This window comes from Triturus cristatus, chromosome 5_2 (assembly GCF_964204655.1).
Source record: "Triturus cristatus chromosome 5_2, aTriCri1.1, whole genome shotgun sequence".
NCBI classification, from domain to species: Eukaryota; Metazoa; Chordata; class Amphibia; order Caudata; family Salamandridae; genus Triturus; species Triturus cristatus.
In genome coordinates, this window is record NC_140588.1 from 307,838,793 (window position 1) to 307,851,379 (window position 12,587).

At 43.7% G+C, this 12,587-nt stretch overlaps 1 protein-coding gene across 2 annotated transcripts in view; it reads left to right on the forward strand.

Annotated features, from left to right (window-relative positions):
* The window catches only part of DROSHA (drosha ribonuclease III), a 533,090-nt gene that overhangs the window by 172,281 nt on the left and 348,222 nt on the right, over window positions 1-12,587 (forward strand). For both annotated transcript variants that reach the window (XM_085607071.1, XM_085607072.1), the window contains exon 6: window positions 616-755. In XM_085607071.1, the coding sequence (XP_085463197.1) occupies window positions 616-755 (140 nt within the window). The remainder of the gene's footprint in view (window positions 1-615; window positions 756-12,587) is intronic.

Here is a 12,587-nt window from a genome sequence, read left to right on the forward strand (position 1 = left end):
TCGAGAATGGTCAGTTGGGTTCATCCCTACGCCTCTCAGCTGCCAGAGGGCCTCTCGGTTGAAATTTGTATGTTGAATTATAAATTGGCCACTAATTAATAGGACTTTTGGCCTGTTAACCAGGTTGTGTGATGATCTAGTGAGATTGTTCGATGGGAGAGCAGGAAATGGTCATGTTGTGGAGAAACCTGTAGCCTTGAACCACTTGATCCACAGTCTTTCCCTAAAAACCTTTTTGTTGATGAAAAAGAATCGAGTTTTACAATCCTCTCAATTCAATCAGGTGAACTGCAGTTTACAAATTTGTGAACTTTCCATTTTTCAAAAGTTTTTCCGACCCACAGCCTTATTTTACAGTTGTCCATGAGTTATCTATTGAGGGTAACTTTTTGTGGGGTGTGAATATAGCAAATGATGGACACCTATAGTAGGGATGCATCATACCAGGCAACATACAGGCTTGGATCGTTAGGGATCAGCAACTAATATGGATGTGGATTTGTGTGTAAATAATTGATTAGTTAGCTGTGCTAGTGTCCGGAATTGGAAAGTAAGACCAATCTTGTGGCAAGTTCTTCCCAGCCTGATTATATATATATTTTTTTGTTTCGCTAGAGAGTAGCAGTGATTCAGACGATTTAATATCTACTACCTCTTCCGATTCTGAGACTCTTGACGTGGTCGGAGAAATTAAACGGAAAAAAGCACATCCTGATCGGCTTCATGATGAACTGTGGTACAACGACCCTGGTCAGGTTAGTTGGTCTCCTAGTGCCTTTTCTGAATACTTAGCTATATGTCAATTAATGTTTTTTAGTGCATGTGTGCATATGCGTGAAGATCTTGCCAGGGCTCCATTCTCTAACTATGCAACAAGGAATGGTTAATCTGCCATAACAACCATGTTTGAGACTAGAAACCTAACTCCAATAGGTTTTGGTTCATCCTTTAACCACTTAAATTCGAGGAGCATTCTTTCCATATACCGGTGTTCCAAGAAATATAGCTACTTTTACATAGAGAGGAAGATTTGTGTCTAGTGGAAAAGGTGTTTTCAGTTGTATTTTAGAGCATACTATTTTGGTACATAACAATAACAGTCTCAACAACAAAATGAGAGTGTGTAGTCAGGAGAGAGGCCGGTTCCTCTGTCCAAGTTAATAGTATCAAAACAAAGAAAAAGGGTTACTTTTGAGGCACACGCCTGTCCCTAAATTTTAGGTGGATGTACCAGGAGTGTGTACTGCCTGGTAAACCCTAAGGTTTTGTAAAAGAACCCTCACTCAGCTACCTAGTAGGTGACATGCTTCATCACAGGTTTCCCACTCTGGTCACCGAATGTTTCCATGGTGTGCTACGACACTCGATTACAGCGGAGCTGGTTGTGTTTTTTTAGGGTGAAGTGGTGGTGGTGGTGGTGGTGGTGGTGAGTGAAAAGTGCTGAAGTGCGGTGTATTTTAAAACTGGCACACATACTCTTATCTTTTTTATGACCTAAATGTTAATATTGAGAGTATTGGTCAATGTTAAAAAAGGTGACGGATGTGTGATGGATATAATTTTGATCCTTCTTATTCTGTGAAAGGTCTACATGTTTCAGCCATGTCCTGATGTGCCCCGCAGGGTCAAATGGCTTTCGTCAGGACCATTTAAAGCCAGCATGCACAGTAAGGCATGCAGCTATTGTGTGGATTGTACTTGCAACCCACTGGGAAATGACCTTGTCACTTTAAATTTTAAGCACCTGTAGCTTTTTGCCACCTGGGATCAGTCGAATAGGCGTGTGCCTCAGAACTAACCCCTTCTCCTTGTTTTGTTGGCATAACACTTCGCACAGCTACATATGAACAAAGAATGACTCCAGTGTTCTTAGATTAGTATCCGTACATGTAGAGCGCTAGAAAGGGGAGTTGTTTTACTCTTGGGATATATGTTCTCTAACAATGTATATAGTGAAAAATGTCATAGCCAACAGTTTTAAATATACACTTCACAAACAAGCACATTAAGGCAGTAAATTATGAAAGACTGATTATGTGTATTTAATCGCAATCTGTTTCTGCAAAAGAGATAGTCATACAAAACAGAATACATTCGGTCAGTGGTCTTCAACCCTTTTGTTATCGAGCCCCCCTTGAGTTAAAATCATTTTGGTTGGGGCCCCATGATTTTCTGAGTAAGCTAAAAGTTTCATGTTTTTTTTTAAGGCTGATAGGATATGGAAAAAGAGAATGTGCTCCCAATAAATCTTAATGCCATTCAGTTGTCCTTTCTGCACATTAAATAGAAATTTAAAAAATGAAAGAAAAGAAAATATCCTACAATAAGGTTTAGGGCAGTTCTGAGTTTGTAGGAATCTGACGCCTATGTTTCTTTACCTCTTGTTTATTTATAGTTTGTAGGGGGACGGAAGTGTGTGTGTCTTTGTCCATGTGTGTCTTTGTCTGTGTGTCCGTGTCTCTGTACCAGAGGCCTGGAGAGGGACACATCTTTCTGTAGTGCCCTATTGATATGATGCTCCCTTTATCTTACACGGACTATTTCAGCTTTGTACTAATCAGCCCACCCACCTCTCTTCAACTTTGGCCACAGCAATACGCTCCAGTTGAACAAGCCCAATATCCGTAAGAAAGAAGACCAAAACAACTTAACCCAAAAAGTAAGGGTGAGGTATGTATCATCGTCACAGTGTGGGTTCAGATTGTTTTGGACTTTCTTTAGTGGTAGGTGGGCATGTTAGACAATCTACCCTGGGCAGAAAAATAATGCCTATGTGTTTTGTAGCGGGGCTGGCACCGCCCCCACAGTGAGGCTGCTCCCACCTAAGGGTTTGTGCCCACACTTTGAAGAGCATTGGATCAGGTCAACTATAGCATTCGACCAAATGAAATATCGGTCATAATACAACCTACACTTGTTTTTACCGGTGACTGGATAGTTAGCATTTTTTCTCAGTTGGCACTGCCTGTACTACAAAATGCTGGAATTCTATTGTACTCTAAGATAATTTATTAGCAGCAGATGAAAAGGGCAGGTCTACATTGCATGTAACCAGTTGTATGTTGGATGAGAGTGCTGCATTCTTAACCTGTCCTTAAACAGACATGACATAACTAGAAAACCACTGTATTTGGAATTACAACATCATCACTATATTAGACATGTAATGCCTACTCTATCCTCTTGGAGGTTCTTGAAATCTTAGCTATGTTAACAGGCTACTTGTGTTTTTAAACATATGATAGGTAGGACGGAATGTCTTCCACGTGATGGCAGGTGTATATTTATTTGTTCCTGAAGTTTGTGTATGGGTCATAATGAAGGGCTGTTCATCTTGGAAGCAGAATTTGTTCTTAATTACTTTCTCACAAGAGTACAGTGTTGTGATGCTAGTGGATGTACAATTATTTCTAGGTTTATTACTGTCTCTTTGAATGCACCCCTTAATGCACATGGCATGGCGCTCGCAATAGTGGACAGCAATCTGTTGTAGGATCCGTTAGTGAGAATAAATTTGTGGTGAGCCTGCAGGTTTTGCAGGGATGAGCATTTTGGCCCGGTTACTCCTGGTGTAGTTTAGTAAGGGCTTTCTTAAAGATATAATTGACTTCTACCTAAATTTACATTTGGCTGGATTAAACCCAAATTTAAGTGGTGCCGCTGAGCTTCAGTTCTTTTGGTAAGGCAGAAACTCTCCAAGATTTGTTTGCCCCCTAAATGTATGATTCTGCATACTGTGTTTATACACATTTTGGCATTAACCATTCTTTTAACTGCATTCATCAATGTTTGCAGGCGATGCATGCCTGACCTACTCGTAATTGCTCATGTGTGATGTATATCATCCAGTGATGAGTGAAGGAACAGCTTGAATTCTTTGCTAATTTAATTGAACTTATGAGTAATTTAAAATCGCTCATAAACTCACACACACAATTATTTTTAGTTTGTAAGGCTGGTCAGTCAATAAAGATATCAAACCTTGAGTGTGCACACTATAAAAAAAAAAAGTGATATTTGTGATCAGTGCTGGACTTTTGTCTTTTTATAGCTTCCTACGTACACATTGTAGATACTTTGGAATAACAGACTGAAGGCAGAAAGAAGCGGAGTTTTCCTCCCTTCAAACATTTATGCATTAATGATCAGAGGAAGTAGAGCTATACTTTGTTTTTATACTGAGTGGTACTGCTTTGCTTACATAATGACCTACATCCCTTGGAGGAATATTCAAGCAATCACTGTTGATTGAGTGTACATTCTGTTTATATGTGGCCACAGAGCCGAGCGGTGCTTTAGGGCCCACTTGCACTATATCGGAGGAAGTCATGCAAAGGGTTGGGGGCGTTCGAGATGCACACATACGTGGGTTTAACTTTGACCAGGATCCTTGATTTAACTGGTTTTAGAATCTGCTCCAAGTAAGAACAGAGCTTTCAGAACGTTTACGAATACTAAATCTTACATTTAGGTATCCGCCAAGACATATGCTTGACAGTTTGCCACATCATGGAGCAGCATCATGGCCACTATGCCTAGTAAACGTGGTAAAAAACAGCTATAAGATACCTGTAGCTCCTAGAAACTGTTTTCCAGCTATCAAGTCAATCAGACTTTCCCATCGATCCGTGAGTTACGCATGAATCTTTGTCACACCGCAAAGGGTGTAATCCCAGTAGCGGAATAAGGAGGCAAACTGTACACTGACTTCATGTGCAGCATCTAATGCGCCTACATTGCAGTCTTATTCACCACTGACAGTGAGGCGCTATCTTCGGCTAATCACCAGCTGTCGCCAGAAACTAACTTTACCAGTGTAAGTTGCCATGCCGTGGTTTGTCACAGGACACCAGAAATGCAAGTGGCACATTTATAGACACAGTGCTTGGTGGCAGTGGTGATCACTCACGTCAGCAAATCCAAACATTTGTGGTTTTATGAGTTAAGATGGGGCTCACAGATATGCATTGCTGCTGAAAAAACCTTCAGATATTTTATACTCTTTTCGGCTGCAGGACAGGTGTGGATGAAATATTCATCACATTGGTATTAATCTCTACATTGAGGAGTCCCATGTCGTTTACAAGGATGAATTGGGTTACATACCTATGCAGGTTTGTCATTTACCAAGGCGTTACTTGTTCGGATATTGCAGTCCATAAACTGATACCATAAAAAGACAAGGGAACCAAGGTCACTCCAGATGAAAACGCGCCGAGAATGAATTCGTGGAATAATAATGAAAATAAATATATTGATTGTTTAATTGCATACCATTTAAATCCAACGAGACAGTGCTTTTTGTCAGAGAAAAATAACAGGTGGGACAAGCTGTGCTCAATATTCAATGTTCAACTTCCATCTTCATTCTTTGTAAATCAAGGGCAATGCTTTTAAAGCTATGGCCAACATAGGAGTCTATGCTTCTTATAGTTTCAAATCGCTATATAGTCATGTTACTTTTACAGGAATCCCCTAGCTACTCAAGCAGGTTGAAGAGTTTTAAATAAATACAATTATTGCACCATGAGCTTAGTAGACTCACATGCGGTGGTGAAGTCTGCCATCTAGTGGCAGTTTCCAGAATTGTGCTTTGAATAACAAAACTTTTGGGCAACACCACTATTCCCCGATGATACAGAAAATGAAACCCACCATTCCCTGGTTAATGGCCGACATCTTAAACAAGCATTTGCAATGCAAGGTCTCGCATTTAGGAGAGTTTGAGCTATTGGTATTGTAAATGACAATGCCTTTTACCCAATGTATTTTGGAGTGGATGTATGTGGTGTGGAGTGGAATTATGCGGGTTGAATTGGTATTGTTAGTTGTGGAATTGTGTGTGGTGAAATTGTGTTTAGTGGATTTGTGTAGTGGAATTATGTGGCATGGTGTGCAGTGGAATTATGTGCAGTGGGACTATGCGGTATCGAGTGGAATTATGTGGAATGGTATTTTGTGTTGTGAAGTGGTATGTAGTGGAGTTTAATCATGTGGTGTGTTGAATTTTCTGGCATGATGTGGAATGCTGTGGTATGGATTGGATGTATGTGGTGTGTTGAGTTGAATGATGATGATTGGTGTTGAATTATGTGGTGTGGAATGGAAATGTCTGGAGTTGAATTGTGTGGCATGAGTGTGTGGCTTTGAATTGAATTATGCTGATTGGAATTATGTGGCATGTCTGGAGTATCTATGTGGGTTGTTGCTATGTGACAGTGGTTTTATGTGTGGTGTATTTATGTGGTATTGAGTAGCGTGTAAATATGTGGTGTTGAATCATGTTGCATTTAGTGGTATGGTGTTGTGTTATTTATTTCATGCTACAACCTCCTGTTAGGTAAGGTGATGTCACGCTATGTTATTGAAGCCAGTTTTTTTTGGTTCAGAAAAACGAAATTATCGTATTTACCTCTGCGTCTTCTTTAAATTCATCACCTACCGCCAGATAATAAGCATCTTCAGCTACTGACTTTGGCAGGAATTTAAAGGATAAACTTGATGGGTGTGGCTAAAACGGACAGTTAAATATCTAGGGTGCCAACATACATTGCCAGTATCAGTGACCTTCACATTTTCATATATGTGAATAGATATGAAATAATAACCAGTGCAATATGTTTAGCAACATCTGTCATATATGAAAGTAGTCTATCCTTTGAAAATAATGCCTTCAACCACACCAGTTACCTCAAATCCCATTATAGATGCTGCATACACAACACGCTGCTGTACTGGGCATTAGTACAGAATCGACATTTCCCACACCACAGTTAAGGCCGAGACAGCTTCCCTGTTTTGGGGTTCCCTTAATGTACGCCTTCCGCAGTGGGAGATGTAACAGTGGGAGTGGGAGATGGAACAGCTCCAGACGTTTCCAGGGAGTACATCTAATGATGTTACAATGTATGACAAAATGAAAATCCATACAGGCAGCATCCCTCGCTTTACAGATCACTGAAGTGTAGTGGCAAACCACCTTTACTGTGCATAACGAACGCTGAGTTTGACGGGCCCAAAAATACACTGGCTCCCAGATTCCCGCATCATCGTTTACCCAAAAGTTAAATCCAGGGTGAATGCTTAGATATACAGCGTTACAACAAACAATTGATGGACGGAATGCTGACAATGCATACATTCTCCCCCAGTCAAGAGATCTGGGTTAAATCCATCGTTCTTTTGCCCACTACACCACCCCAGTTTAGACATGGCCATATGCAAATCAGTCTTGACCCTGTGCCTCATGGGAACAGTCCAGCCCGAACTGCCAAGCCATGTCTTCCCTGGACCGGAATCAAGCATCCTAGGACCGGTTTCTGGCTATCAGCCGTCATCAGCCAGGATAGCTTGACTCCAGTGGCGTAGTGAGCACGGGTCCCACGTCTGGGAATACCCATCCCACTTAGGGCGAAAAGCGTTACAACAAACAATTGATGGACGGAATGCTGACAATGCATACATTCTCCCCCAGTCAAGAGATCTGGGTTAAATCCATCGTTCTTTTGCCCACTACACCACCCCAGTTTAGACATGGCCATATGCAAATCAGTCTTGACCCTGTGCCTCATGGGAACAGTCCAGCCCGAACTGCCAAGCCATGTCTTCCCTGGACCGGAATCAAGCATCCTAGGACCGGTTTCTGGCTATCAGCCGTCATCAGCCAGGATAGCTTGACTCCAGTGGCGTAGTGAGCACGGGTCCCACGTCTGGGAATACCCATCCCACTTAGGGCGAAAAGCGTTACAACAAACAATTGATGGACGGAATGCTGACAATGCATACATTCTCCCCCAGTCAAGAGATCTGGGTTAAATCCATCGTTCTTTTGCCCACTACACCACCCCAGTTTAGACATGGCCATATGCAAATCAGTCTTGACCCTGTGCCTCATGGGAACAGTCCAGCCCGAACTGCCAAGCCATGTCTTCCCTGGACCGGAATCAAGCATCCTAGGACCGGTTTCTGGCTATCAGCCGTCATCAGCCAGGATAGCTTGACTCCAGTGGCGTAGTGAGCACGGGTCCCACGTCTGGGAATACCCATCCCACTTAGGGCGAAAAGCGTTACAACAAACAATTGATGGACGGAATGCTGACAATGCATACATTCTCCCCCAGTCAACACGATGGATTTAGGCCCAGATCTCTGTACTGGGGTGAATGTATGACATTGTTCTGCATTCTGTCCATCAATTGTTGTTTTTGCATTTGTCACCCCGAGTGGGAAGGGTATGCTCAGACGTGAGTCCCTTGCTCTCCATGCCACTGGAATCAAGCTATCCTGGCTGACGAGGGCTGAAAGCCCGAAACCGGTCCTAGGATGCTTGTTTCCAGTCCAGGGAGGACCTGGCTTGGCAGTTCGGGCTGGACTGTTCCCATGGGGCACAGGGTCAAGACTGATTTGCATATGGCTGGGTTCAAACTGGAATGGCATGGTGAGCAAAAAAACGATGGATTTAGGCCCAGATCTCTGTACTGGGGTGAATGTATGACATTGTTCTGCATTCTGTCCATCAATTGTTGTTTTTGCTTAGATATACAGGCCCCATCTAACTCGCCACAAGTCTACCTGCAGGAGTTTTAGCAAAGCAAGTTCCCCAAAGTGATGGATAGCAAGGGTAAAGGGGACATGGCTGATGTTCAGGTTTCTAGGACTGATTCAAGCCATAACCAATTCAGGTCTGAAGACTGAAGGCAGATTAGTACCTGAAGGTACTTGCATCAGATTTCCTTCAATATCTATTTTAAAGGCAGTGGAGTTAAGCACTCGCTGCTGACATCTGATATTAGTTCAGCTGATGACTTGGAACCGAAGCAGAGTCAAAAAAGCCTCTCATCCTCCAGAGGTCGATAAACAGAGTGCCATTAAATGGGTATCATTAGTTATTTAGGGCACTTGGGAAACGAAAATATGTAGTATTACGAGCTATATAGGAAAAAGCTACTATTTGTTATTGGCTTTAACCTGTAGTGTAACTACATGGACCAAAATTGAGAAATACTGTAGCTTATGCGCATCTGATAACCAATGACAAACGTTACATCAATTATGTCCAGTAAAGAGATGTTAATTTATGTAGCAAAACCTAATTTAAACTCGCAGTTGAAGCAGGGTATCAGGGTAACTATAGGCCCTAGTGCAGGCAGGTTTAATGTCCCAGCCTCTCCTGCTAGGGAAGTAAAAGACGCGGCGTTGCCACTGATGTTCAGTCAGCTTTTCTCACTCCTGGACCTCGCTGTACTGCACCTGCTGCACAATTAGTAGTGACGCACACGAGATTCCCCTCGAATAACTTGTCAATTTTAGCCCAAAATATTTTAGGAGGACACAGACATTCTGTGGGTTTTGGTTGCGAAACCTAAGTCCACCTCGGAATTTTTAAATCTAGGGTTAGGGGGTGGGCGCACGTGACTAAACCCGATTAGCAACATCTGTCATATATGAATGTAGTCTAGCCTTTGAAAATAATGCCTTCAACCAAACGAGTTACCCCAAATCCCAGTATAGATGCTGCATACACAACACGCTGCTGAACTGGGCATTAGTACAGAATCGACATTTCCCACACCACAGTTAAGGCTGAGACAACTTCCCTGTTTTGGGGAGATGCTCCTTCGCTGCCGATAATTCACAAAGGTTCCCTTAATGTACGCCTTCTGCAGTGGGAGTAGGAGATGGAACATCTCCAAACGTTTCCGGGGGGGGGGGGCACAAAGGAATCAAAAACGTTGTTCGACCAGAGTATAATAAAACTGTGCCCGCAACACATCACAAAAAAACAATTCCACAAACAGCCCAACCAAAGCTTCGATAGGCCTAACGAGGATTCCTCACCACACTACTACGGAGGAGGTATCTATATAACTTTACTAGCCAGAATACATACATGCCTGCATATGCCCCCTTCCTTGCTCTATTTACAAGCCTCCACATAGCTTCTTGCATTCATCCAGACATTTCTTTTCAAACATTTCTTTACTAAACTTCTTATAGGATTCAACTGACTGGGTTCTAAATATCTGCAGCTGGCACGGGAGACCACGCAGAAAACAGAGCTGTGAGTGTGTAAAGGCTGGAGGAACCGCGAGGTCTGCGTCTGGAGATCGCTGTCTCAAGAATGGAGGCGAGGGAGAGACGAAGCCCAGCATCGAAGACCAGTACACGGGCTCTGAACGGAGAGTGGCGGCAAGAGACAAAGCCTGTCTGGACAGAGGCCCAGGGTGGAAGCTGGGCACTACAAGAGTGACAGAAGTGCAAACATTGCGGCTGGGTGTAAGAGCGAGACGACCCCACAGTCTGTGTGACCGAATCCGGAGAGAAGGTGAGCCGCGAAGACGAAATTGAGCCCAGGGCATTGCAGTGTGCAAGAGGCCTACAACGGTGTGTCCGCACTTGGAGAATCGGTGGGCGGAGTAAGAGGGCAGCACAGTGAAACTCCAGCCCAGGGCGGAAAAAACTACAGAAGGCGTACCGTGGTAAACTGGATGGACATAGTGGCAGGCAGCGAAAGAGAGACGGGAGTGTGGATGAGATTCAAGCCGCCGCTCCAAGTAAGAGAGAGAGACATGCCAAATAGTGTGTGTTCCCCCAATGGAGGCGAGGCGAGTTGTGTAGGCGTAATTAAGCCCGGGGCATTGAAGTGCGAAATAGGCCTACAGCGGTATATCCGTGTTTGTAGGCGTGGTGGGCCGAATTGGTGGGCAGCGTGAAGTAATTTGAGCTTGCGGAGGACAAATTAACAAAGGGAGGAAAGCTTGAGCACGGGACGGCTGGAGAACGCAGAGGGATTACCGCACTGTGAACAAATGCTGTGTGGACACGGTGTTCTGCGTGAGGGCATTGCGGTAGCGGAGACAGCACCGCTCTTTAACACAAGCATCGATCTCTTGTCTTTATAGGGGCATGTGTTTAAACACTTGGCCCCATAAAGATAAGAAAGTGCTTCACGATAGCCGTGAAGCAGGCCACCGAGTCCAGATCGCAAGCCAAAGGGAGGCAACCAAAACACCTCATTCCCAATGGGAAGCCACCGTTTAACATAAACAGTGACGCCGGCCAATGGTAATGAGGGGCGGGGCTTAAAGCCCTCTTCTGAGAATCCTCGCCTACAAAATTTCTTGCCGAGGCAGAGCAGGGCTCTGCCCTGCAACGCACGCGAGACCTAAAAACAAAAAGTTTAATGTCACCAGACCAGTAAGGACTTAGGATAACTATCACAGTATTGAACAGAGTCCGAAATCTTTTTACAAGAGAGTTTGTGTATGAGTTCCACTTTATCGTGAAATAATGTTTAGAGATGTATCAATAAGCATGATTTGTGCTACATAAGTCTTTAACGTGAGCACATGGCCAATTATTGTTCGAAATCTCAAGCTTAAAACACAGAAATTTCGAGCATGATAATGCTGTGCTTAGTCCGGTCGTGGCACCGAAATCCTACTGGCATATTTCAAATGCCAGTTAATAGATGTGTGGCCGTATTTAGATATAAAGAGGGTTTATTTCAACACTGCCAGAACAACATCTGACGGGTAGTCTTGTTATAGCACTAGTTTGGAGCACATTGTCACTTTAAAAAACAGTCTTTTATACCGTCAAAAGGAAATGTAGCTGGAAGCAAAAATAAACACAGGCAAAACTCTAGCAGTCCCATCCCACAGAAGAGGCCTGGCTTTTCAGGATTAAATTCCTCCTTATCAGGTGTCACTGACTCTGATGGTGAGAACAGTGATGAAATTAGCAGGGGTGATGACCTCATACAGCACTGTATAGGGCGGCTTATCACCCGTGAGTGTATCCAGGCGCTGCGATGCAGGGTTCAGTCGAAAAGCCAGGTCATTCGTTTTTTTCTGAAGTCTGTCAGTGAGAGTGATGTTCAGAGATGGAGGCCGTTCCAGAACTTGGCAGTGAAGTGGTAGAAGGAGTGTACTCCTGAGTGGTGGATGCACAGGGTCTGGGTGAGGTGTGCTAAGCAGAGGTTTCTGTATGGTTGGTGAAAGTTCAATGGTGGTATATGTATGCAGGCCCCTGATCGTGGAGGGCTTTGTAGGCATGGGTAAGCAGATTGAACTGGCATCTCTTCTGAATGGGGTGCCAGTGAAGGTCTCTCAGGTGGTGGGTGATGTGGGTCCTTTTGGGCTGTTTGACGATCAGTCTGGCTTCTGTGCTCTGTATCATCTGGAGTCTTCTCATGAGTTCGCTTGTGGTCATACATTCATATGCTACCAAATGCTTACAGCACACGAGACCAATACAAGAATGGTTCTATAGCCAGTGGTCATATCGTGGGGCTGAGAGTTTCTTGTGGCTGTCATCTGCAAATTAATGAAGTCACTTATCGTGGATTCAGAACAACATGGTCAAGAAGATAATTCCCGTCTGATTTAGATTGGAGCCACAAAGAGAGGAAAAGTTGGATAAATCAGAGCAAGGGCTGCCCCAAGAAATGGGGAAAGGTGTGGGGGGACCTGGAGGGGGTACTGACTGGTGGGGAGCAGACGACATTTCCGCTGGATTGGGGAGAGGAATCTGCCGCATAAAGTCTGATGGGCCGTAAAAGCGCCACTATTGATTATGATCCATAT